Genomic DNA, 27873 nt, shown 5'->3' on the forward strand with positions numbered 1-27873 from the left:
CAGCAGATCTGCGCAGATTGTGAAATGGCCACTTGTGATTTAACCCCTTTATAACTGGGCAGTTTTTAATTTTTGCTCCTTCCTTTTTTCCTTCCTTTCTTCAAAGAACCAAAACGTTTTATTTTTTCATCTGTCACCGTACAAGATCTTGTTCTTTGCAGGATGAGCTGCCGTTTGGAATGTCGCCTTCACTTTACCATATAAACTACTGAGAAATGGGAAAAAAAAATCTAAGTTAGATGAAAAAGTGAAAAACACAATTCCTCCATTGTTTATTGGGTTTAGTTTTAGCAGAGTTCATTGTAAAATAAAAATGACCGAGTAATGTGATTCTCCAGGTCGGCGCGATTACGGTGATACCAAATTTGTAAGGTTTATTTTAGTGGTTAAAAAAATTCAGAGCTTTGTAAAAAAATAAAATTGGTCTGTGTCGCTGGTTATTGAAACTCAAAAAGATTAAACTAAAGTCGGGCAAATCAGCTGCTATCAATGAACAGATGATGGAGAGAAGGATCCGGAGTCTGGAGGGAGGAGGACAGGGGAGTCTGGAGGGAGGAGGAAAGGGGAGTCTGGGGGGAGGACAGGGGTCTGGAGGGAGGAGGACAGAGGAGTCTGGAGGGAGGAGGACAGAAGAGTCTAGAGGGAGGAGGACAGCACGGTGGCTCAGTGGTTAACATTGCAGACTTGCAGCACTTGAATCCTGGGTTCAAATCCCATCAAGGACAACATCTGCAAGGAGTTTGTATGTTCTCCCCGTGTTTGCCTGGGTTTCCTCCGGGTTCTCCTGTTTCCTCCCACATTCCAAAGACATACTGATAGGGAATGTAGATTGTGAGCCCCAATGGGGACAGTGATGATAATGTGTGTAAAATGTTGCGGAATAAGATAGCGCTGTATAAGCAAAAGCATAATAATAATAGAGGAGGACAGATTAGTCTCAAGGAGGAGGAAGTGGACAAAGGAGTCTAGAGAGAGAAGCAGGAATACACAGGAGTCTGGAAGCAGGAGGCCAGAAGAGCACTTAATTATATATAGCAGTTATTTGCTTAGGCTATGTGCACACGCTGCAGATTTTGCGGCGGATCCGCAGCGGTTGCCCATGTGTTTACAGTATAATGTAAACCTATGGGAAACGAAAACCGCAGTGCACATGCTGCGGAAAAAACCGCGCGGAAACGCAGCGGTTTACATTCCGCAGCATGTCAATTCTTTGTGTGGATTCCGCTGCAGGTTTACACCTGCTCCAATAGAAAACTGCAGGTGAAAACCCGCAGAGGAATCTGCAATAAAAACCGCGAAAAATCCGCAGGAAAAACCGCAGCGTTTTTTTTTGCCTTTTTTCAATCACTTCACCTGGCCTAAAAATTCAACAAAAAGGAGCGTTTTATGTACCTGAAACTGTATTGATCATGCAGTGCTGCGGAAGGCCACAAGGTGGCGCTGTGTCTGCTAAATGCAATACTGCGGCTGGACACAAGGTAGCGCTGCCTCATGCAGTATTGTGACCGGCCGTCAGATGGCGCTGTGACTGTTCAGTATAGGCCTTCAGGCGGCCGCCAGGTGTCGCTGTGACTTAGCCCAGCCCCGGAAGCCGCAGACACCGAGACGAAAGGAGGCATAGAGCCGCGGCCCCGGGGCCACAGACAGCGGAGACCGGAGCCGGAGCAGGTGAGCGGGGCCCGGGGCGGGCAGGAGGCGACCCCGTATGTCAGGTATATATACCGTAGTCTGCAGTCTGTACAGGCGGAGGAGATGTGTCTGCAGCTGTGTAATGGGTGTGTAGTGATAGGTGTGTGTGCTGCACCTCCCATATGTCACACACACACACACACACACACACACACACACACACACACACACACACACACACACACACACACACACACACACACACACACACACACACACATATATATATATATATATATATATATATATATATTTTTTTTTTTCCCCCCCCCTGCAGTCTGTACAGGCGGAGGAGATGTACACGCACAGCTGTATACAGTGTAATGGGGGTGTATATACTGCGCCCCATGTGTCCTCTATATACTGTATACACCGCAGTCTGTGCAGGGCTATATACATTGTATACACTGTGTCCTGGCTACGTATGGATACTATATGCCCCCTGCTCTCGCTGTAGATATTTTTGCTTCTGTTTCTCCCTCGTCGGTTGTTACAAGGTGACAGTTTCGTGATTTCCCTGCTGTGTATTTTTCATGATGTTTTGGCCACTGGGTGGCAGCGTTACATGAAGGGTAAAATGTGACTGGAGAAGAAGCTATGAGGGCAGGTGCCTACGGTCAGCTACCGGCAGCTCTTGGGCCGCAGAGCATGTCCATCCAGAGTGCTGCCGCTATTGAACGCAGGTGATTCCGCATGTGATCACTGAACCGTGCGGAATCACCACGTCCCATACATTGTACGGGGGACATTTATCCTGCAGAGACAGAGCGAATCCGCAAGATAAATAGACATAGTGTTCTCTGGAAAGATGCACCGCACGTCCGTCTCTGTGGGTGTCTCATAGTGGGCATGGGATTTTTTGAAATATATATTGATCTCTGTGTGTCTCTCCCAGTAATATAGGCTGGATGTGACGTTTGTGTGTCTCCCAGTAATATAGGCTGCATGTGAGCTCTGTGTGTCTCTACCAGTAATATAGGCTGGATGTGAGGTCTGTGTGTCTCTACCAGTAATATAGGCTGGATGTGAGCTCTGTGTGTCTCTCCCAGTAATCTAGGCTGGATGTGGGGTCTGTGTGTCTCTACCAGTAATATAGGCTGGATGTGAGGTCTGTGTGTCACTCCCAGTAATATAGGCTGGATGTGAGCTCTGTGTGTCTCTCCCAGTAATATAGGCTGGATGTGAGCTCTGTGTGTCTCTCCCAGTAATATAGGCTGGATGTGAGCTCTGTGTGTCTCTCCCAGTAATATAGGCTGGATGTGAGGTCTGTGTGTCTCTCCCAGTAATATAGGCTGGATGTGAGGTCTGTGTGTCTCTCCCAGTAATATAGGCTGGATGTGAGGTCTGTGTGTCTCTCCCAGTAATATAGGCTGGATGTGAGGTCTGTGTGTCTCTCCCAGTAATATAGGCTGGATGTGAGCTCTGTGTGTCTCTCCCAGTAATCTAGGCTGGATGTGGGGTCTGTGTGTCTCTACCAGTAATATAGGCTGGATGTGAGGTCTCTGTGTCTCTCCCAGTAATATAGGCTGGATGTGGGGTCTGTGTGTCTCTCCCAGTAATACAGGCTGGATGTGAGGTCTCTGTGTCTCTCCCAGTAATATAGGCTGGATGTGAGCTCCGTGTGTCTCTCCCAGTAATATAGGTTGGATGTGAGCTCTGTGTGTCTCTCCCAGTAATACAGACTGAATGTGAGGTCTGTGTGTCTCCCCCAGTAATATAGGCTGGATGTGAGGTCTGTGTGTCTCTCCCAGTAATATTGGCTGGATGTGAGGTCTGTGTGTCTCTCCGAGTAATATAGGTTGGATGTGAGGTTTGTGTGTCTCTCCCAGTAATATAGGCTGGATGTGAGGTCTGTGTGTCTCTCCCAGTAATATAGGCTGGATGTGAGCTCTGTGTGTCTCTCCTAGTAATATAGGCTGGATGTGAGGTCTGTGTGTCTCTCCTAGTAATATAGGCTGGATGTGAGGTATGTGTGTCTCTCCCAGTAATATAGGCTGGATGTGAGGTCTGTGTGTCTCTCCCAGTAATATTGGCTGGATGTGAGGTCTGTGTGTCTCTCCGAGTAATATAGGTTGGATGTGAGGTTTGTGTGTCTCTCCCAGTAATATAGGCTGGATGTGAGGTCTGTGTGTCTCTCCCAGTAATATAGGCTGGATGTGAGCTCTGTGTGTCTCTCCTAGTAATATAGGCTGGATGTGAGGTCTGTGTGTCTCTCCTAGTAATATAGGCTGGATGTGAGGTATGTGTGTCTCTCCCAGTAATATAGGCTGGATGTGAGGTCTGTGTGTCTCTCCCAGTAATATTGGCTGGATGTGAGGTCTGTGTGTCTCTCCGAGTAATATAGGTTGGATGTGAGGTTTGTGTGTCTCTCCCAGTAATATAGGCTGGATGTGAGGTCTGTGTGTCTCTCCCAGTAATATAGGCTGGATGTGAGCTCTGTGTGTCTCTCCTAGTAATATAGGCTGGATGTGAGGTCTGTGTGTCTCTCCTAGTAATATAGGCTGGATGTGAGGTATGTGTGTCTCTCCCAGTAATATAGGCTGGATGTGAGGTCTGTGTGTCTCTCCCAGTAATATTGGCTGGATGTGAGGTCTGTGTGTCTCTCCCAGTAATATAGGCTGGATGTGAGGTCTGTGTGTCTCTCCCAGTAATATAGGCTGGATGTGAGCTCTGTGTGTCTCTCCCAGTAATATAGACTGGATGTGAGCTCTGTGTGTCTCTCCCAGTAATATAGGCTGGATGTGAGCTCTGTGTGTCTCTCCCAGTAATATAGGCTGGATGTGAGGTCTGTGTGTCTCTCCCAGTAATATAGGCTGGATGTGAGGTCTGTGTGTCTCTCCCAGTAATATAGGCTGGATGTGAGGTCTGTGTGTCTCTCCCAGTAATATAGGCTGGATGTGAGGTTTGCGTGTCTCTCCCTGTAATATAGGCTGGATGTGAGGTCTGTGTGTCTCTCCTAGTACTATATGCTGGATGTGAGGTCTGTGTGTCTCTCCCAGTAATATAGGCTGGATGTGAGGTCTCTGTGTCTCTCCCAGTAATATAGGCTGGATGTGAGGTCTGTGTCTCTCCCAGTAATATAGGCTGGATGTGAGGTCTGTGTGTCTCTCCCAGTAATATAGGCTGGATGTGAGCTATGTGTGTCTCTCCCAGTAATATAGGCTGGATGTGAGGTCTGTGTGTCTCTCCCAGTAATATAGGCTGGATGTGAGGTCTGTGTGTCTCTCCCAGTAATATAGGCTGGATGTGAGCTCTGTGTGTCTCTCCCAGTAATATAGGCTGGATGTGAGGTCTGTGTGTCTCTCCCAGTAATATAGGCTGGATGTGAGCTCTGTGTGTCTCTCCCAGTAATATAGGCTGGATGTGAGGTCTGTGTCTCTCCCAGTAATATAGGCTGGATGTGAGATCTGTGTCTCTCCCAGTAATATAGGCTGGATGTGATCTCTTTTTTTAATTCACAATATTTTGGTTTGACTCTAATATGGCAATTGGGGGCAGCATCTGTTCTGTTGGCTGCTTTTGATGATTGGGAAGGGGATGAAATGGTAAAATACATTATACTCGCGTGTTTCGCTCCCCTACCTCCGATTGGTCTTTGGTTCTTACATCTTGTCCTTTTTGGTTCTGCGGTCGGTGATTTGTCGTCATCTATTGATGGGGGAGGTGACGTTCGTCATGACATACATTGTCCCTCCCCTCCCCCCACATGACTAGTCGAGACCAATCAGTGGCTTCATCGCAGGAAAAACCAAAGTCTGATGCAGAGGATTGGGGGCAGCGGTGAAGGCGGCGTAATAATGTACGTTAATATTTTTAACGAAAAGAAAAATAAACCAGCTCACCCGTGATGCATTAGTTGAGCTTCGGGAGCACGGACCCGCTGTGTCCAAACGTGTAAAGTCCAAAAGAAGAAAAATGTCCAGCTCCACCGAATCCGTGAAGATAACATTTCTTTATTCACAAACTTGTAACATAGAGGGCACAAACTGGTGACAATTATGATTAAGGGAGCTTAGTCTCCAGAAACGCGGTGAGATTCACACCCACATGGTTTGTGCTGAAGTTTGTGCCCTCTGTTACAAGTTTGTGAATAAAGAAATTTTATCTTCATGGATTTGGTGGAGCTGGACATTTTTCTTCTTTTGTTATTTTTAACCCCTTCTCTCCGTTTATTTTGGACTCTGGAGAGACTTTGTAATAAACGCCTTTTCATGCCACTTTTCATCGCTTCATTTTATTCAGAACGCATTGATTTGCCCTAAATGAATTTCGTAAGGTTCACGTTCACTGTCGGTCAGGACCGGACATGGCCGCTCTCCCCCCGGCCGGGATACCTGTGCTTAGAAATGAAAATGTTGCAAGAAATGCCACATGTGGATATAATGGGACGTTCTGTGATGTTTTCTGTGCCCCCATCACCTGCCTATGACTTGTAGTAAGCGGCCGCCCTGTGTAAGGGTCTCTGTGCGCGGAGAATCCGGAATGTTCTGTGCATCCGCGCGTTCCGCTTACACGTCACAGTATAGGGGGTCGATACATTATCTCGCCTCCAGCCCTATACATTATTTATTAGCTGCCGGCGAGGCGCTGACGGATACACGGCCGCCCTGTGCTCGCTGACTTCCACGTTGGATGTAATTCCTCTCTCGTACCCCGTGTTATACGTCGGTGTGTGTGTGATTGTCTGCAGCGCTGCTACTTCTATGATATTAATGGGGTTGTTTGTGAAACGGACTCGTATCCCGCGGGTGGTCTCTGTTGGGCCTGGGCGGGGGGAGCTGTGTCTGCTGTGATACAGGGCCTGTGCTCCGTTACCTCCTGCTCTCGTTTCTGGCATCACAGTATAGATGATTTTTTATTTTTTTTATTTTACAGAGCAAGAGGCTTCGGACTTTACAATGTCCTCCTTGGCATGTGACTGCCCCCATCTAGAGTCTGTGGGCGAGGTGACCAAAGAAGAGCTGATTCAGAAATCTCACGTGAGTCGCTAACGTTCCTACAAAATGCAAGAGTAGTCATAAACCTGTACAGGAGAACCTCTGTACACCGGCACCGTGCCGGTCAGACCACTCGTCACCTGGTCTGATGTGACGGCCGTCCCTGGTGCCCTGCTGTATCTGGCATGGTATTCTGCTATAGACTGGTCATAATGGGCAGAAAGGGCCCTAGAGCTGTAGATCATAGCCGCAGCTACTATGGGGACACTGGTAGGTGATGACCATTATTAGTGCTGTGGCTGAAATGTGGGCACTGGACAAGGCTGTAATTACCAGGTGGGCTCTTGACTTTGTGGGCACTGGATCGGGTCAGAACCATTAAAAGAACTGCGGCAGAAATGTGGGCAGTAGATGGGACTCGATACTTCATGGGCAGTAGTTGGGGCTTGAGATGCTTCATGGGCAGTAGATGGGGCTCGGGATGCTTCATGGGCAGTAGATGGGGCTCGGGATGGTTCGTGGGCAGTAGATGGGCCTTGAGATGCTTCGTGGGCAGTAGATGGGCCTTGAGATGCTTTGTGGGCAGTAGATGGGCCTCGAGATGCTTCGTGGGCAGTAGATGGGCCTCGAGATGCTTCGTGGGCAGTAGGTGGGGCTCGAGATGCTTTGTGGGCAGTAGATGGACCTTGAGATGCTTCGTGGGCAGCAGATGGGCCTCGAGATGCTTTGTGACCCCAAACTTGGCACAGACTATTGGGGCAGTCAGTGATGGATAGTGCTTACACCACTTCGATTCTGTATGGGCACTAGTTTTGCACCTGCGCTTTGGCTTCCCAGTGGGCACTTATTGGGCGCCATCTTTTATTAGCTCAGTTGATTATGATTAGCTGATATTATTGTTCTGGCTGGGGGCAATTTTAGGCCAGGAGATGGCCGTGTGCCTCGGAGGTCTGACCATAGTCCCTGGGCTTTCATCCCTCTCACAGCAGGTGCCCATTTACTGCCAGCACTCTGGAGCAGCGGGCTTTCCCATACGTTCACATTCCCAGAAAGTTCTTTCTTCATTTCCTGCTCAGAAATCTTATTCCAGTCCCATCAACCATTAATATTTCTGTGCTTAACTGGAAACTGCAAGATGTGCGATTTTTGCATTTCTTGGCTGCAGTGCTGGGTGATGTCTGCTCCTCGGGTGCAGCGGATACGTCCAGCTGTGGGGTAGTAGTAACTTCAGGAATATCCTCCTATAATGCTCTGTTCCCTTGTTATCCTGTGCAGGGGATCTGCCAAGACTGCAAAGTCAAGGGACCAAACCTCTGGGCTTGTTTAGAGGTAAGCCGGCTTCTTCATGGGTTCTCCGGTGCCGTTCCCTGCCGTCCGGTAACTCTCGCTCTCTCTGTAGAATGGCTGCTCCTATATCGGCTGCGGAGAGTCGCACGTGGACCACAGCACTACTCATTCTCAGGTCAGTGATGCTGAATCTTTACCTGGCGCAGCGCCCGTGGCAGGAGGTGGAATCTGAGATTTAGGTGACTGCACCGTGCACACCGTGGCGGTGATTATATAGTGCTGGCGCCATCACGTGGGCATATGGGGACCTGCACCCACTGGATGCCTTCCTTGGTAATAATCAGACGCCTCGTTCTAGCTAAGGCTACGTTCACATTAGCGTTGTGCGGCGCAGCGTCGGCGACGCATGCGTCATGCGCCCCTATATTTAACATGGGGGGCGCATGGACATGCGTTGTCTTGCGTTTTGTGACACATGCGTCATTTTGGCGCAACTGTCAGGGCGCAGAGGACGCTGCATGATAGTTTTTTCTGCGCCAAAAATCATGCAAAAAATGAAAGCATGCATCACAAAACGCTGCGTTTTGCATGCGTTGTGCGTTGCGTCGCCGACGCTGCGCCGCACAACGCAAATGTGAACGTAGCCTAAGGATTGTAATCCGCTTTGTATTCCTAAAAGATTTAATTGGGGTTTTCACCACTGTCCATGGTGCACCGATATCTAACCGGCAATTTATGACTCCCCTATTGATCAGCTAAATAGATGGCCGGTTAGTCCCGAGAAACTGACGGGATCAGTCGATTTATCTGTGTATATAGAACATTAAATGCGGATTTGGGGTGGATTTCCCATCCTGCATAAGCATTGAGGACGAGATTTCACAAAACTTCATCAACCTACTGCAGAGAAAATGTGCAGCATAAATCGCCCGACACTGAGGATCTGATATCTGCAACATTTACCTGCGGATTGTACTGTCTGCATCGCAACAAATGTGCAGTGCAACGTCCCCCTGATCATGTGCAGTGATATGAGATCACAGCATAAATGGATCTGATGTTCAGGAGCCTGGAAAAGCTGGGACGTGTGCGGGTGGCCATCTTGGATGTCATCCAGCTTTCCCGGTCGTCTTCTCCCTGTACGTTTCTATAACTGGTAGCGATTCTCTGTAATCATTGTTCCCACAAAGTGTGGAAGTCGGCGCTCGCAGAGCAGACAAGCGCAGGTCGGGCAGCGTCGTCTGAGGAACCGTGCTGATATTTCTCCCGTGCTTTGCACGTGCGGTGATGCAATCTGCTCTTCGGGGATCTCGAACGGTTGTTATTAAGGAGGAGATCTCCAGCCCCTGACTATTGTGTGATTATATATACAGCTTCCATCCACGATGTATAAAGACACATCTGCAGGTTTTTCTCAATATCTCACATCTCATCAGAATAAACCTTTCCCGCTTTAGGACAATTCGGGTTACAATAATGATTAATATTTGCCAAATGCCAGAGTAATGAGAGAGAGAGAAGGTTTTAAGGCATTTTATTACTTACTGTAAAGTCAGAAGTTTCCATTTCATTAGTATTTGGTGCCATTGCCCTTACACTGGATGACTTGCGTCTCTGCTACAATCTAACATGGATAGAAGGGTCCCGTTCTCCTGGTCCCGTTCTCCTGGTCCCGTTCTCCTGGTCCCGTTCTCCTGGTCCCGTTCTCCTGGTCCCGTTCTCCTGGTCCCGTTCTCCTGGTCCCGTTCTCCTGGTCCCGTTCTCCTGGTCCCGTTCTCCGGGTCCCGTTCTCCGGGTCCCGTTCTCCGGGTCCCGTTCTCCGGGTCCCGTTCTCCTGGTCCCGTTCTCCTGGTCCCGTTCTCCTGGTCCCGTTCTCCTGGTCCCGTTCTCCTGGTCCCGTTCTCTTGGTCCCGTTCTCCTGGTCCCGTTCTCCTGGTTCCGTTCTCCGGGTCCCGTTCTCCGGGTCCCGTTCTCCGGGTCCCGACGGTCGGACCCCACTGATTTATAAGTTATCTCCTTCCTTTACTGCAGATCCATTTAACTGAGAATTCCCTGATTAGAAAAGGCAATAAAAAGCTTCTCCAGTGACCTCAGTAGTGATTCACGGACCCGCCAATGATTATCTGCTAGTCATTTTTTACACCTATTATCCCTTTAAGTAAAACAAGTTGTTGTTTTTCTTCTTCCTAATTCTTTTTTTACTTTGTGCCTACAGAGTGCCACTAATGTCCATTGGCTGCTATCAGTATTGCAGTATTCATTAGATCGGGGCCTAGCTGCAGTACCAGACGCAGCCTATGCACCAGGGTGGCGCTGTTGTCAGAAGCTTGGCTAGTAATCTGCTGTATGTTGTTATTAACCCCTTCATATAGGACACCAAACATTGCCTCACTGTGAACCTCACCACGCTGCGGGTCTGGTGCTACACCTGCAGTAAAGAAGTGTTCCTGGAGCGGAAGCTGAGCGCCCCGTCTAACGCCAAACCCCAGGAGAGCGGCCCTGCGCAGGTACGAGCTGCCGAGAAAGGCCAAGATGGGGAAGCGGAGCCGTCGTGTAGGCAGGATCTGTAGTAAAAGTCTGATTTATCCCAAAGGAATCAAGGATGACGTCGAATCTGACTCTGAAGACGCCGCCGGCTGTGATATATGAGAACCTGGACATCGAACTGGAAGAAGACGAGCTGAAGAGCCGAGGTGTGCACGACCCCCCACAACACGTAACGGGGGTCCCAGATACGTGGCCAGTGCTGTGCCATAGGGCGGTCCACACGGCCAAATGTTAGGGGCCCACTGTATTTCTACCACAAGGGGGCGCTATTCCCTGGCGATACATTGTATTCCCTAGTGATGAACGAATCAAATTTGTTACAAATTTCCCCTTAATGTTGTATTTAGGCGAATCTGAAATTTTTGGGACTGATTAACGTGAATCCAGCAACATGACGCCTGGTCAGGGGATGAAATAAGATGCTGTTCTACACCGCTTTGCTGTGCTCCGGCTTTTGTCCACCCTGCCCCGACTTCCGTGTCTCCTCCCCACGCTCTGGCTTCTCTGTCCCTCAACCCCCCCCCCCCCCCCCCCACTCCAGCTTCTCTGACCCTCCGCCGCCGCCCCCCCCCCCCCTCTGGCTTTTCTGTCCTCCCTGCTCCAGCTTCTCTAATCCTCTCCCCCTCCCCTGCTCCGGCTTCTCTGTCTCTCCCCCCTTGCTCTGGCTTCTCTCTCTCCCTCTCCCTCTCCTCAGCCCCCCCCCCCCTTTCTGGCTTCTCTGTCCACCCCTACCCGCTCCAGCTTCCGTGTGTGTCTATGCCTTGCTCTTCTCAATAACTTTGTCCCTGACTTGTTTGAAGATCTCCTTGGTCTTCATGTTGTCTGTAGATCTCCGTGGTCTTCATGGTGTTGTCTGGAGATCTCCTTGGTCTTCATGGTGTTGATCGGAGATCTCCTTGGTCTTCATGGTGTTGTTGAGAGATCTCCTTGGTCTTCATGGTGTTGTCTGGAGATCTCCTTGGTCTTGGTGGTGTTGTTTGGAGATCTCTTTGGTCTTCATGGTGTTGTTTGAAGATCTCCTTGGCCTTCATGGTGTTGGCTGGTGATCTCCTTGGTCTTCATGGTGTTGGCTGGAGATCTCCTTGGTCTTCATGGTGTTGGCTGGAGATCTCCTTGGTCTTGGTGGTGTTGGCTGGAGATCTCTTTGGTATTCATGGTGTTGTTTGGAGATCTCCTCGATCTTCCTGGTGTTGTTTAGAGATATCCTCAGTCTTCATGGTGGTGTTTGGAGATCTCCATGGTCTTTGTGGTGGTGTTAGGTTAGTGATGCCTCTTGTTAGTGGTGCTGCAACCTCTGTGGCCTTTCATAAAAGGTAAAGTTTATAAACCGACAGACATGTGACACTTAGATTGCACACAGGGGGACGTCCGGTCACTAAGCTTGGGACTTATGAAGGGAGTTACTTGCACCAGAAATTTTTAAAGGCTTCATAGTAAAAGGGGTGACTACATATACACATGGCAATTTTTAGTTCTTTGATCCCATAAATTTAATGTATGCCTATATTTTTCTCACTTCACCAACTTGGACTGTTTAGTGCTGATGATTCACATACAAATTGGATTACAGAAATATTTACACACAGGCTGTAATGTAACAAAATGGGTAAAATGCCGAGGGGGTGAATACTTTCGCAAGCCACTGTATAGGGAAGAGCTGGCTCTCCACTTATGGTCGATGTTGCAGATGATGAGGATCAGGCTGTTGGATTTCAGCTGGCCCAATCCTTTGTTCTCATGGGGAGCTGCTTAGTCACTTCTCCTCTTAGCTGTGCATGTCGGGGGTCTGGAGCAGCGGCGGACCACCAAACGCTCACCTTTTTAAGGTGTATTCCCACCATTTACTTAGGAAACCTCTGTGGTGCATATCTTGTCCGGTTGTGCCCCGTCTTGGCACAGACGGTGTATTACTCTGGTGCCTGTCGTGCTATTGATTGGCTGATTGCATTATTTATAATGTGTAGGTCTCACCGGACTGAAGAACATCGGAAACACGTGTTACATGAATGCGGCTCTGCAGGCGCTGTCCAACTGGTAAGCTCGCTGCTGTGTACGTATGTGCGGGCAACTACACCATCTACCTGAAGTCCGTCACCGCCCACGTGATCATGGCCTAATTATCACTAATTTGAGCGCCAGACTAATGTTTAGGTGCGGCAGAACCCCGCTTTATTATTGACCCTCTGTCCTACATTCCACTCACAAATACCAAGCAGATTCTGTCCTCTCCTTTTCCCCAGCCCCCCGCTGACGCTTTTCTTCCTGGACTGTGGGGGACTTGCTCGTACAGACAAGAAGCCTGCTCTGTGTAAAAGCTACCAGAGGCTGATGTCTGAGATCTGGCACAAGAACCGGTAGGTCCGAGTATCTCCCCCGTGACACAAGATGAGCATGTTCCCCTTCTGTCTCCTACCCTTTAACCTCACCCATGTTCCGGTCTTTTCACTGTAGACACCGTTTTTGTGACCTCCGTAGTGAACAGAGTTGTTGGATTGTGTCGCTTCAGTATCTGAAATGTGAACTTGTTTTCTTAACGGTCGGGTTAATCCTCTAACAGATCCCTGTCCTGGTCTTCTGTCCTTCTCCCTGTTCTCCCCAGGCCCGGCTCTGTCATACCTACTAATCTGTTCCAAGGCATAAAAACAGTAAACCCGACCTTCCGTGGCTACTCCCAGCAGGTAAGACTCCTTCACCTGTGGCGTCTATCAGGACCGGTGCTGTGTGATGGTGGGAAGGTCCTTAGAAACTGTCTGCTGTCTCGGGACTTGTGCTGTTTGATGGTGGGAAGGTCCTCAGAGACTGGCTGGTGTCTTGGGACTGGTGCTGTGTGACGGTGGGAAGGTCCTCAGAGACTGGCTGGTGTCTTGGGACTTGTGCTGTGTGATGGTGGGAAGGTCCTCAGAGACTGGCTGGTGTCTTGGGACTGGTGCTGTGTGACGGTGGGAAGGTCCGCAGAGACTGGCTGCTGTCTTGGGACTGGTGCTGTGTGACGGTGGGAAGGTCCTCAGAGACTGGCTGGTGTCTTGGGACTGGTGCTGTGTGACGGTGAGAAGGTCCTCAGAGACTGGCTGGTGTCTTGGGACTGGTGCTGTGTGACGGTGGGAAGGTCCTCAGAGACTGGCTGGTGTCTCGGGACTGGTGCTGTGTGACGGTGGGAAGGTCCTCAGAGACTGGCTGGTGTCTTGGGACTGGTGCTGTGTGACGGTGGGAAGGTCCTCAGAGACTGGCTGGTGTCTTGGGACTGGTGCTGTGTGAAGGTCCTCAGAGACTGGCTGGTGTCTTGGGACTGGTGCTGTGTGACCGTGGTCTGCTGTCTCAGAACTTTCTCTGACACCTTCAGCGAATTGATGCTTGGCTCTTTGATTATATGACTAGTAAATCGCTTCACTTGCAAATGGGAAGGGAGAATTTAAATGACGGACCACCTGTCAATGTCTGTTTCAGCCATCTATAAATTACACTATGTAACAAATTTTCATTTATTTTTTGTTCCTGGGTCCAAAGTGTGTTTTCCTAACCCGTTATGCCTAAAACAAATAGAAAATAGTTGTTGTTCCACAAAAACTTTGCTTCTGTGATCAGGACAATGAAGACTCCTCAGTATTCAATACGAATGGAGAATTTTCCCGAAAACAGACACATTTCAAAATGTCATTGTCCTGATCACAGAAGCAAAGTTTTTGGGGAACAACAACTATTTTCCATTTGTTTTAGGCATAATGGGTTAGGAAAACACACTTTTGATCCAGGAACAAAAAATATATAAAAATTTGTTACAGTGTAATTTCCTTTTTTTTTTTGACACAATATATACAAAGTTTTTCTGCCCTGTGGTCATAAAATCAGTTCTTGCTGAATGAAGTCGTTTTTCCATAGTCTTTAAACATAAGCAGTTGAAATATTACACTTGGAAGCCAGGAACAAAAATTGTGTTACATAGTGTTATAGAAAAAACCTCTCCCTCTGTACCCTTGCAGGATGCCCAGGAATTCCTGCGTTGCCTGATGGACATTTTACATGAAGAGCTCAAAGAGCAAATGTTCGAGGCAGAAGAGGATCCTCAGCCCGGGATCTTGGCAGAAATCATGGAAGAAGAGAAGAACCAATCAGACAATGACTTCCAGTCCTGCGAGTCCGGATCCAGCAGCGATCACACGGAAAACGAGAGTCGGAAGCTATCTGAGGAACTGTCCGAATCGGCCATGCTAATCCAGGAGGATCAAAAGGAGCAGGAGGCGGTGAAGTCCTGGCAGAAAGAAAAGAAGAACTGTAACCATGTAAACCAGAACAACTGCCTGCAAGATCTGGAGAAGAACCTGGAGAGCCTGGCGGAGGGCAATGAATATTCCTCCCAAGGAACCGTCAAGGTCCAGATCCAGAGTCGGATACCGGGTAAGTGATGGGCCGCAGTCTGAGCCCCGCCGTCAGACGCACGATGTGGGGACTTAGTGTCATGTCCTGTGTTGTAGACTACGCCACAGAAGTCATCATGAATGACCTGTCCGCCTCTCAGACTCCCCTGCTCGGTGACAGCTCTGCCACTCACGTGTCAAGCAGCCCCCCGAAATCTGGATCTCTTTGGACAAGCCATAAAAAAGGTATCCATAGGTTTCCTCCTCAGCAATGCTTGGATTTACGTTCACCGGTGATCTGAGCCGTCATCGTCTCTTCTCAGCCCCCACAGTTTGCTTTCCCAAGAAGAAGCGGCAGAAGAAGTATCGCAGTGTGATATCGGATGTGTTTGACGGCACCATTGTGAGCTCGGTGCAGTGTCTGACGTGTGATCGGGTGAGTCGTGCTTGAGAACCAGAACTGTCAGGGATTAACTACGTCATAACTTCCCGTCCCAAAACCATCCCCGACACCCTGTAACCCCAGGCTTGCCCCTATAATGACCGGGCTTTTCTATTTCTTTTTGTACTTTTGTTTGTTTTGTTTTTTTTTCTCCTAACTTTTTTGTTTGTTTTTTCATCCACAAAGCTTTGAGGGCCTATTTGCAAGATGAGATGTAATTGTGAATGATTTCATTATTTGTATTGTATAATGTACTGGGAGAAGAAAAATGCAATTCCACCACTTTTTTTTTTTTTTTTTGTTTGTTTTTTTAATTTTTGCTGTTAAAATAGCCTGGAAGCATGAATCTTCAGTTCCGTACAATTACAGCGATAACTACTTACTGCTTTTCCCACTTTTAGTACTTGCAACCTTTTTTTTCTTTGTCGCCATTGTGGACCTGTTTTTCATTGGTCACTGCACCTCCCCAAAATGGTACCAAATAGAAATTCTGGGGTTTCACCTTTTTTTTTTCCCCCCCTTTTCAGCATTTAGCTTATAGGTTACATAATTTTATATTTTGATCTGGCTTTTATGGACGTGGCGATGCCAAACGTGTTTTTATTCCTAATCAGATTTCTTTTTTTCTAAACACATTTTTCTGAATTTCTACGATATTATTTTTGTATTTATTTTTTTTAGATCTCTGTAACGTTGGAAACTTTTCAGGACCTTTCCCTTCCGATCCCAGGGAAGGAAGATCTGGCGAAGCTGCACTCGTCCAGCCATCAGACGTCTTTAGTGAAGGCAGGCTCCTGCGGCGAGGCGTATGCTCCTCAGGGATGGATCGCTTTCTTCCTGGAATATTTTAAGAGGTGCGGATGGCAGTCGCTGGTCTCTTGCCAGAGTCTTAACTGCTTTGCATCCGATCATATCTAACTTGCTCTTTCGTGTACCCTCCTCAGTTGGTTTTGGGGTCCCACCGTCACCCTGCAGGATTGCCTTGCAGCTTTCTTTGCCAGGGACGAACTTAAAGGTGAGTTACGCTGTTCTGTTAGCCGCTGATTTCACATGTGATTTTCCTATTAAACTATTCAGAAAATCCAGTATAAAGCTGGGTTTCACACATTATATTTTTTTTCAAAACAAGTTTGTTGTGTGTTCATCTGCAAAAAAGATGATAAATCTACAAAAACCTGTAAAGACACATTGGTTGTAATGTATCTGTGATCTGTCTGCATGGATGGCTCGTGTACCAAAGAAACTAATATGTGAAACCGTCTCCAGCGGACTGTGAACACTGGCGCCATGTTTAGTGGGGGCAAATCTGACATTATTTTTATTTTTTGGGGGGAGAAGACGACATGGTTACTTGCATTGATCTTCTTCTTGGAGAGAAATAGTTTATGGTAGTAAATGATAACTGATAATATTGAATCCATCTTGTGCAGGTGACAACATGTACAGCTGTGAGAAATGCAAAAAGTGAGTATTGTCTTTTTCCTACATTTTTAAAACTATTCTGTATCCAAAACTTTAATATAATTTACCGTACTCTAAGGGGCATGGTCCCTATAATATTCCATCTGCCACATCGGGGATGTGGACGGCACAGAGGGATTTTATATATTACAAATTCTCACGCGTTTCGAGCTGCTGGATCCTCATTTTTTTAATAATCTAGAAAACCAAAACGCGTGATTTCCGCAATTGTACTTATTCCATACAATGTAATCGATTTTTCTCATTTTAATCCTTTCCAGGTTACGTAATGGCGTCAAGTTTTGCAAAGTGCAGAAGTTTCCCGAGGTAGGTTCTTCAGGCCTTACAACAACCTGCTGGCTACATCCCCCATACATTTTCGGTATGGAACGAGCTCTGGAGTTGTTATATAAGAGGATGCAATTGTAATGGCTGCAATAGGAGTGGGCGCCGATCACAGCAGTTTAACCCCTTCACGACCGATGACACATATTTACGCCATCGTCCCTGCCTTTGATGCGTCCAGCCCTGAGCTCACATCTTTCCCCACACTTGATGGCTGATTTAATTAGCCATCAACTGGGGGGGACCGGACGTAAAACTACAGCTTGCCCTGCAGTGAACAAGCCCTCACCTGGCATAGAAAAAGTAAGAAAGTGATGAACAGGAAAAATCAAGAAAAAGCAAAACCTCCTTGAGTGACATGTGGGCGTGACCTTACAAGGTTTTTCCCAGCGGTTGCCAATAATTCCCAGCATGCACGGGGGCCGGCAGCGCGTCCCCTCCTGAATATAGGGGCGGTTACCTCTTGACTCCGTCATTAATATCCATCTTTTGCAGATCCTGAGCATTCACCTGAAGAGGTTCAGACATGAGCTCATGTTCTCCACCAAAATCGGGACCCACGTGTCATTCCCGCTGGAGGGTCTGGACCTGCAGCCGTTCCTCGCAAAGGAGAGTCCCAATCAGATCGTCACCTACGACCTCTTGTCTGTCATCTGCCACCACGGCACGGCCAGCAGTGAGTATCTGTGGTCACCTCCGCAGCAACGACCAAGCAGCGAATGTGTGATTCTCAGTGCAGGTGGGGCTGGGGCCGGAAGTGCTATACTGGGGGAGAGGGTGGGGACGGAGCTGGATGTAATAGACTGGGGCGGGGGGACAGGGCCGGATGTAATAAACCGGTGGGGATGTAGCAGGACGTAATACACTGGGGGGGGACGGATGTAATACACGGGGGCGGGGGGAGGGGGGACAGGGACGGATGTGCTATACTGGGGGAGAGGGTGGGGACGGAGCTGGATGTAATAGACTGGGGCGGGGGGACAGGGCCGGATGTAATAAACCGGTGGGGATGTAGCAGGACGTAATACACTGGGGGGGGGACGGATGTAATACACGGGGGCGGGGGGAGGGGGGACAGGGACGGATGTGCTATACTGGGGGAGAGGGTGGGGACGGAGCTGGATGTAATATACGGGGGCGGGGGGACAGGGCCGGATGTAATAAACCGGTGGGGACGTAGCAGGACGTAATACACTGGGGGGGACGGATGTAATACACGGGGGCGGGGGGGGACAGGGACGGATGTGCTATACTGGGGGAGAGGGTGGGGACGGAGCTGGATGTAATAGACTGGGGCGGGGGGACAGGGCCAGATGTAATAAACCGGTGGGGACGTAGCTGGACGTAATACACTGGGGGGGACGGATGTAATACACGGGGGCGGGGGGAACAGAGCCGGATATAATATGCTGGTGGGGACAGAGCTGGATGTAGTACGCCAGTAGGGAGGTTTGGAGGGGGGAGGGGGTGGTGTGTGGGGACGCACGTAATACATTGGGTGGAGGGGATATAGATGTAACACACTGGGAGGGACGACAGGTATGAATGTAATACACCAGGGGAGGGGGGATTGAGCCGAACCTAGTACACTGGGGGTTGGGGAGGGTGGCAGAGGGGGCTGCTGATGTAATACACCTGGGATGGATGGGGCCAGGCCAGAAGTAATACGGCGGGGGATGGGGGTGTATGTATTACGGCGAGGGATGGGGTAGGGTGTAATACAGCGGGGAATGGGGTCCGGTGTAATACAGTGGGGATGGATGGAATGCAGTGGGGGAGGGGGTCGGGTGTAATACAGCGGGGGATGGATGGAATGCAGTGAGGGATGGGGTCGGGTGTAATACAGTGGAGGATGGGGACGGATGTAATGCAGCGGGGGATGGGGACGGATGGAATACACCAGCCCCATCAGTGTATTATATCAGTAATGTTTCTCGTTTTCTCTCTGATGCATTATGAATACATGCTGATGCTGCGGAGCTGCGTTTATAATTCTGATTAACCCTTTATCATCCAGGCGGACACTACATAGCTTATTGTCGCAACAATCTGAACAATCTCTGGTACGAATTTGATGACCAAAGTGTCACGGAAGTGTCGGAGGCCACGGTGCAGAACGCGGAGGCGTACGTGCTCTTCTACAGGTAGCGCTCTCCTGCATCCTGAGGTTTCATTCCCTAACAGTCCGGATTGTCTGATTCTTGCTGCTCTCGATATTACACCCTTTCCTGGTTGCCTGGTGGACGCAGCGGTGTCTCCCTCAATTTTTTTCCCCACCACTTTAATGAGCTTTACATGTTTGGTATCGGCATAATCGTAGTGACCGGGAGAATAGCGTAGTTTGTTACTGAGTCCATGTGTGAATACTGCCCGGACATTGATTTTTGCAGGTTTAAAATCATCACAGGTCAAGGTTTTTTTTTTTGGTTTTTTTTTCGCTTATTGTCACCAAGATTTCAGTCCCTCAAATTATATGGAAAAATCTGCTCCAAAATCCACAACAGAATCTGCAGCTTATTCAGTCCCGTCTGAACCTGCCCTGACTCCTACCTTGTCCCGAGTCACGGGACCTGATCTTAATGTTTGGTAAAGGGAATAAGAAAACTCCCCAAATATGTCCGAAATACGGTAATAGAAGTGCAGGAGACGGCAGAACAACTGCAATGTCCGAGAAATTGGCCAGATCTATAGGTGACAATCACAGCTACTGCTGCAAGGACCACAGCAGTGGCCGCAATATAGGCAGCCCAGAAAATACAAGGACAGCCTGGTCCTGCAAAATCTCCAAAATGGGACAGAACTTAAAAAAAAAAAAATAATTGTGTAAAGTCGTCATGTACTGACTCGGGACAAGAGATGGGAAGTTGGAAAATGTCAAACTGATTGTGCGGGGGGCTCCAGTGTGTGCGGGGGGCTCCAGTGTGTGCGGGGGGCTCCAGTGTGTGCGGGGGGCTCCAGTGTGTGCGGGGGGCTCCAGTGTGTGCGGGGGGCTCCAGTGTGTGCGGGGGCTCCAGTGGGTGCGGGCGCTCCAGTGTGTGACCCTCCAACTTTTCCCCTTGCTGGGAGTTGTAGTTTTCCAGAACTGGAGAGCCGCGGGTTAGTGATCAGTGTTGTACATGCGGGTAGAGCTGCGCACTCGAGGATTTACAGCTCAGAAATCTTTTTGTTTTTCTACTTTTTCACCCAGAAAATCCAGTGAAGATGCTCAGAAGGAGCGGAGACGGGTGACGAGTCTGCTGAACCTGACGGAGCCCAGCCTCCTGCAGTTCTACATCTCTCGCCAGTGGCTCAATAAGTTTAAGAGTTTTGCAGAACCGGGGCCCATATCCAATAACGACTTCCTCTGCGTGCACGGCGGTACGTTCTGTGCACCATTTGTATCGTTGGAATATTGCTTTGTGTTTTACTGCTTCTTTAATCTTCGTGGATCTGCAGATGCTGGAGGCTTCCATGTGGCTCGTCTGTCACTGATGTTATGTGGCCATGAGACCAGCCCTGTAGGTTTTTTTTTCCCACCCTGCGGCTCTGCGGCTGCTGTATGAGGCCGACCATGCAGCTAATGCCCATATCATGCGACCACTGCAGGCGGCACTAACTCACCAGTACATTATGGTCGCAGCGTGACAATGCCGCCACTGTAGTCAGTGTCAGTCGTGACTCCCACCTAATCGTTTGTGTGATTTGCAGGTGTTCCTCCGCGAAAGGCCGGACTCATTGAAGACCTCGTTGTGATGCTGCCGCAGAACATATGGGATTATTTATATGGCAGGTTTGTGTTGTCTACCACTTTGATGTAAGGCAGTTGTTTTCCAACAGCACCTCAAATCTGAGACATAGAAAATGCACACAAATAAATCCCAGCACTTTCTTCCTAAATTTTCTTTTTTTGCTTTTTCTGTATCTCCCAGAACAGCCATTCCCCCTCCCCCCCCTTCTCCTTGTTCTAGCTGGCTGCAGCAGGAACCTCTCCCCTCTGCACTGGCTGCAGCAGGTGCCTCTTCCCTCTGCACTGGCTGCAGCAGGTGCCTCTCCCCTCTGCGCTGGCTGCAGCAGGTGCCTCTCCCCTCTGCGCTGGCTGCAGCAGGTGCCTCTCCCCTCTGCGCTGGCTGCAGCAGGTGCCTCTCCCCTCTGCGCTGGCTGCAGCAGGTGCCTCTCCCCTCTGCGCTGGCTGCAGCAGGTGCCTCTCCCCTCTGCGCTGGCTGCAGCAGGTGCCTCTCCCCTCTGCGCTGGCTGCAGCAGGTGCCTCTCCCCTCTGCGCTGGCTGCAGCAGGTGCCTCTCCCCTCTGCGCTGGCTGCAGCAGGTGCCTCTCCCCTCTGCGCTGGCTGCAGCAGGTGCCTCTCCCCTCTGCGCTGGCTGCAGCAGGTGCCTCTCCCCTCTGCGCTGGCTGCAGCAGGTGGAGAATTACAAGATAACCTTGTATTTCCTATGGGATTTTTGATTCGGGACCCTCTGGCGCAGCGATTTCCCCCCGTTATCTTGCAGTAGGGAGCTGCATTTCGGGCACGTTCTTTTTGCGCAGTTTGCTCCCTCGGCGCGGGGCTCGTACCTTTGTTCTGACGTGAATGGATTAGATGTGATTATGCCGCCTCCGGTTTGCTGCTTCTCATTATTCTCGGATTTCACGGGCAGAAGATTTTCAGGGATTGGAGCCGGATATACACAGGAGATAAAAGCCGGCTGACATTGAACAATTTGACTTTTTCAACTCGTATTATCATATTTTAAGCGAGTGATGGCTGCCAAAATGTAGTCAGTGGCGTGGGAAAGTCTCTGCCAATCCTGCGACACTCTGCGATTCATCTGACGCATTTGTATGGCCGGCAGAAAGGGCAATTTCCATCTCACATTTCTGCCATATCCACACGACTTCCCCAACCTCCTGAATGGCGAGTAATGATGCACGCAGGGGCTCCGGATGATGGGAGTTTCAGTACCGTGAACAGCCATTGCTGTGTCCAGCGCTGTGCTCCTCTGGCGGGAGCTGACTGATGGGGGCCGGAGTGCCGGTGGTGGTCCCCTATTGGTCTGATATTGATGCCCTGTCGCCATCACGGCCCCTATATTCCCTTTACTGCATTGGCGTGTAAAGCTCCCTCTACTGGTCACAGGCATTCAGTGCGACTTGATATGAAAAAATCGGCGCATGGACCTTTATTAGGGTGTTAAATTAATCGCCACTGACTCAGACCTAAAAAGTACATGATGTATTCTTTGTGTCTGGTTCTTGTATCGCGATTTCTGTGCATTATTTTTCAATTATAAAACTTTTTTTTTAACATACCAGTGCTTATGTTATTGTTTTGTTTTTTATACTGGTCCCTTCTGCCTTGCACGTGAAGATTCGGAGGGGGCCCAGCTGTAAACCATCTTTATGTATGTCACACTTGTCAGACCGAACTAGAGAAGATTGAAAAAAGGCGAAAAATGGAATTGGAGACTTTCATTCGGGTAAACAGAACTTCTATTTTATGGTCATTTATTTCCTGCAAATTACTGACAGTGAGCCCTGGCGGCCCGCACAATTTGCTAAACATACAGGGATGTGGTTGGCAGAACAGGTTTGGATTTGTTTTGGGGATGATACCATGAAGAAAAGTTCCTGTATAACCCTCAGGGATCTCTGGTTCTACTTGGGGAACAATATGTCAGTAACCTGCTGTGATTAGTCACTAAAGGTACCGTCACACTAAACGATATCGCTAGCGATCCGTGACGTTGCAGCGTCCTCGCTAGCGATATCGTTTAGTTTGACACGCAGCAGCGATCAGGATCCTGCTGTGATGTCGCTGGTCGCTGAATAAAGTCCAGAACTTTATTTGGTCGTCCGATCGCCGTGTATCGTTGTGTTTGACACCAAAAGCAACGATACCAGCGATGTTTTACACTTGTAACCAGGGTAAACATCGGGTTACCAAGCGCAGGGCCGCGCTTAGTAACCCGATGTTTACCCTGGTTACCAGCGTAAAAGTAAAAAAAACAAACAGTACATACTCACCCAGCGTCATACCTCCCCCAGCGTCTGCTTCCTGACACTGACTGAGCGCCGGCCCTAAAGTGAAAGTGAAAGCCGCTGTGCTGTTAGGGCCGGAGCTCAGTCAGTGTCAGGAAGCAGACGCTGGGGGACGCTGGGTGAGTATGTACTGTTTGTTTTTTTTACTTTTACGCTGGTAACCAGGGTAAACATCGGGTTACTAAGCGCGGCCCTGCGCTTAGCAACCCGATGTTTACCCTGGTTACCCGGGGACCTCGGCATCGTTGGTCGCTGGAGAGCGGTCTGTGTGACAGCTCTCCAGCGATCAAACAGCGACGCTGCAGCGATCGGCATCGTTGTCGCTATCGCTGCAGCGTCGCTTAATGTGACGGTACCTTAACACGAAGATAAGTTGTTTTTTACTTCTCCCCCCATTCCTAAGGTCACTAAAGGTGATACAGGAGAAGACATGGTTATTAAGACGGGGGGGGGGGGGGGTAACATGGAGAAAAGTTCTTCTCACACCCTTGGATCACTAGCTGTACACCAGGAGAAGCCAGTAGAAAGCTGTGACTGTAAAGATAGAAAAGGCGTTCATGTTCCCACTACCCCCCAGGGGCCACCATGTTCCTACTACCCCCCAGGGGCCACGGGAGACATGACAGTAGCAAGCTGCGGTCTGGAAGTGGTGATAACAGGAAAAAAAGCTTCTTCACTACTTTACTGGGGTCACTGAAGGCTGCACAGGGGTAAAGCTAACAAGGGATGGTGATAACATGAAGAAAAGCTCCTGTGTGGCCCCTTTCCTGCAGTTTAGATCTGACCGCAACAGGCTGCGATTGTTGACGGAGGGTGATATCATGAAGACCAGCTCCTGAATCACATCCCTGGGGCCACAGGGGGCAGTACAGGCCGTGATCGTCCTTCCTGCTGTCACTTGGCGCGTACACCTTCTCAGACAGGAGGGCAGTGCTGCTCTTTCACCAGTGTCCCGTCAGTCTGGCGGTTTTGCACATAGTCCGGAGATGTTCTTAATTTCCTCTGCAGGATTTTAGATCAATCAGTCCCAGCTCCGGGGGGCTTAGGCTGCGTGATTGAAGTGCTGAGAGCCGGGGGGGTGATGGCGCGTCTGTGATATCTGTGTAATCCGCTCGTACACGGTGTGACGGTCTCCAGCTAAACAACACCCTGTAATTACACTTCTGACAGCACCGCGCGCTCTAATGGACGCTCTCTGGCCTCAGTAATCCACTAAGAGCTTAATGTCTGTGTTTCCACAGCTAAATAAAGCTTTCCAAGAAGAGGACTCTCTGGCGGTTATTTACTGCATCGGCATGCACTGGTTCCGGGAGTGGGAAGGCTTCGTAAAGGGCAAGGACGTTGGTAAGTGTCAGAAGACGGGACGTCTCGCTGTGAAGAAAAAAAAATATATATATATATATTTTATTTTTTTTTCCTATAAAATAAATTTATTTTGGTGAACACGATCGATTATTGCAGAACTCGTCACGCAGTGGAGATCATTCGGGCCACGTGCAGGGGCGCAGCTGGTTTGCCGCATTCGCCCGGGGGGGGGGTGGGTAAGGCGATGTAATGCTGCGCAGTGGCGGGGCAATGTCAGACGACATCAGGACATGTAATATTTTGCTGAATTCTACATTATTATTTTTTTTATTGGATTTTTCAGATCCTCCGGGTGCAATTGATAATTCCAAAATCGCAGTCGCGAAGTGCGGACATATCAGTCTGAAGCAAGGTGAGCAACGTCTTATTGATGATTGTTCTTAAAGGAAAAGTCTTGAGGTCCCAAATCCCCTGTCAGGAGGATGTCTTCTGTAATGGGGCTTGTCACAGATCCCTACTCCGTGGTGTCACTTATTCGTCACGTGCCTGCTCTCAAACAGTATAAAATAAAGAGGAGAAACTTACAGAAATTATCTAACTGGTAGTTGCTTTCTGCTCCCTGAGGGTAGGACGATGTAAATTGGACCACACCAGCTTCTCAGGCTGCCCCCATCACGTGAACACCATTCTCTGTCTGCAGCCTAAATTTATAACTTTGGTCTGGAGGTCAGGTTTCTAGACCGGCCCCTCAGATTAATATCATAATTGCTGGCTTGTTGATTGGCCACGGCCGCGCTACTAATGAATATGTTATTTTTCTCTTGAGACACTTGTGAAAAGGTTCTCAGGAATAGATACCCTCAGGCCACAATTAACATCTCCCCTCCAAGACCTAGGAGGTGCCAAATGTTACCTTTCTTCTTGGCCCTAGCTGGACCTGGTGAGATATGGAGACACAATTTCTACTAGTCCCAAGGAAGTACCTATTAACACCTAGGTGCAACGTGCCTTCAGGACAGATGTTACATTATCACTAGTCACACATATAACCCTAGACATATGTCACTACACACATATAGATATATACACACACATTTCACCACAGGGCTGTTTTATCTTATGACGTATTTTCAGGGGCTCTCGGCCTTCTTCATGCTGGGGTGGTGGGGGGACGCAGGGTGCTCCTGATTCGGTTTGGCCCAGTGTCATGGCTGCACTCTGGGCCCGACCCACGCACCGTTTTATGCTACATGCGGAGACATCTGCAGCATCGGAGGAGAGCAGACGGCTGCATCCAGCGATATGGCGGCGTCAGTGCAGCACTGTGACAAAGAGCTTGTATGAGCTGCGCTTTTATTACTTGGTTTTTATATTTTTTAGATATGTTCAGGGACATGTAAAAGTCTGTGCACCCCTGGTCAAAATTACTGTTATTGTGAACAGTTAAACTGGTTGAAGATGAAATGATCTAAAAGGCCTAAAATTACAGATCACACATTTCCTTTGTCTTTTAGGCAAAAAAAATTGGAGTGTCATCTTTAGCATTTTAAAAATTACAAAAAGGAAAATGGGGATATGCAAAACTTTGTTCACCCTGCATGGTTAGTACCTAGTACGCCCCCTTTTGAAAGTATCACAGCTTGCAAACACTTTTTGTAGCTAGACAAGAGTTTTTCAGTTCTTGTCTGAGGGATTTTTCTCTATTCTTCCTTGGAGAATTCCTCCAGTTCTGTAAGACTCCTGAGGCGTCTTACCTCCTCTGCTATTTTGAGGTCTAGTCACAAATTATCAATGATGTTCAGGTCAGGGGACTGTGAGGGCCATTGTAAAACCTTCAGCTTGCGCCCATTGAGGTCGTCTATTGTGGATTGTGATGTGTTTAGGATCATTCTCCATGTGTAGCAGCCATCCTCTTCCTCTTTTCACCTTCAGCTGTTTTACAGATGGTTTTATGTTTGCATCCAGAATTTGTTGAAAGGTCATTGAATACATTGTTCCCTCTACCCATGAAATGCTCCATGTGCCATTGACTGCAACAGAACCCCAAAGCATGATCAATCCACCTCCATGCTTAATGGTCGGCGAGATGTTCTTTTCCTGAAATTCTTTGCCTTTTTTCTCCACACATACCTTTGATCATTGTGGCCACAGAGATCTATTTTAACCTCATCGGTCCACGGGACTTATTTACAAAATGCGTCAGGCCTGTTTAGCTGTTCTTTAGGATACTTCTGACCCTGAATTTTATGGTGAGGATGCAGGAGAGGTTTTCTTCTGATGACTTTTCCATGAAGGCCATATTTGTGCAGGTGTCTCTGAACAGTAGAACAATGTACCACAACTCCAGAATCTGATAAATCTTTCTGAATGTCTTTTGCTGGCAAGCGGAGGTTATGTTTTGCCTCCCTACCAATCCTACGAGCAGCTCTCACTGAAATTTTTCTTTGTCTTCCAGACCTTATCTTGACCTCCACTGTTTCTGTTAACTGCCATTTATTAATTACATTTCGGAATGAAGAAAGGGCAACTTGAAAACGCTTTGCCATCTTCTTATAGTCTTCTCCTGATTTGTGGGCCTCCACCATATTAATTTTCAGAGTGCTAAGCAGCTTCTTAGAAGAACCCATGGCTGCTGGTTTTTGGCACAAGGTTAGAGGAGGCTGGGTTTATTATAAAGCTGGGAAATTTGCATCCCCTGGCCTTTCCTAGCGATGATAGTGAACAAGTCATAACCCCAAACAGGCTAATTAACTTTGACCAAAGTGTCAGACCTTATCTGAGCACACAAATCTCCAAGGGAGTCCAAACTTTAATATCAGCCTATTTTCCTTTTTGTAATTTTTAAAATGTAAAAGATGAAAAAAATTTTTTTTTTTGTCCAAAATACAAAAGAAATGTGTCATCTGTAACTTTAGGCCTTATAGATCATTTCATCTTCATCTTTTACGTGTCACTGTATACATTTTGCATTAGTTGTACACCGTTTGTACAGTTGTACAGTCGTTTGGGGTCATGTCTGTTGGCATTTAGCCTCTCTAGATGTGATCTCATAGTCGGCATTTCTTGAATTTGTTATTTCCAGGAGCGGATTCTGGGCAGATATCAGAAGAAACCTGGCATTTCCTCCACTCCATCTATGGCGGCGGTCCCGAGATTACCATAAGACAAACTGTCCCAGTCACCGAATCTGAAGCCGGACCCTCGGAGGAGAAGATTGAGGTGGAGACTCGGAATGTATAATCTGCTTCTTAGTGCTCCGTCAGCGGGGTCGCCGATTTCTGCATTTCTTGGTTTCTACTGTTGCATTACTTCACCCTTTATTATTATTTTGGCTGTAAGATTTTTAAGTGTCCTATTTATGTTTTCTAAGAGAGCGAGGGTCAAACCCTTAACTTTTTTTTTCCTCAGATGACCTATGTAAATGAATTAAACTAATTCTTTTTAATTTTCCTTTTAATCCCGCCGACTTGTAAATAATAACCCGAGGCTACCGGGGG

At 48.5% G+C, this 27873-nt stretch overlaps 1 protein-coding gene across 2 annotated transcripts; it reads left to right on the forward strand.

The window, feature by feature from the left end:
• The first annotated feature begins 1480 nt into the window (after positions 1–1480).
• Positions 1481–27826, forward strand: USP33 (ubiquitin specific peptidase 33). 2 transcript variants are annotated; one of them, XM_077278283.1, is made up of 24 exons: positions 1481–1668; positions 6565–6668; positions 7902–7955; positions 8026–8088; positions 10286–10420; positions 10507–10606; positions 12425–12494; positions 12701–12814; positions 13060–13138; positions 14438–14852; positions 14930–15058; positions 15136–15248; positions 15936–16108; positions 16199–16269; positions 16685–16718; positions 16997–17042; positions 17556–17736; positions 19078–19204; positions 20248–20417; positions 20748–20829; positions 22401–22509; positions 24313–24415; positions 24720–24788; positions 27459–27826. In XM_077278283.1, exons 2-24 carry the CDS (start codon positions 6588–6590, stop codon positions 27614–27616), a joined length of 2676 nt encoding a protein of 891 aa, XP_077134398.1. In that variant the 5' UTR covers positions 1481–1668; positions 6565–6587; the 3' UTR covers positions 27617–27826. The 2 variants fall into 2 exon arrangements, with proteins under 2 accessions (XP_077134398.1, XP_077134397.1); XM_077278282.1 differs by lacking the exon at positions 1481–1668 and adding an exon at positions 1677–1712.
• The last annotated feature ends 47 nt before the right edge of the window (positions 27827–27873 follow it).

Source organism: Ranitomeya variabilis, chromosome 8, assembly GCF_051348905.1.
Source record: "Ranitomeya variabilis isolate aRanVar5 chromosome 8, aRanVar5.hap1, whole genome shotgun sequence".
In the NCBI taxonomy this organism is placed as follows: Eukaryota; Metazoa; Chordata; class Amphibia; order Anura; family Dendrobatidae; genus Ranitomeya; species Ranitomeya variabilis.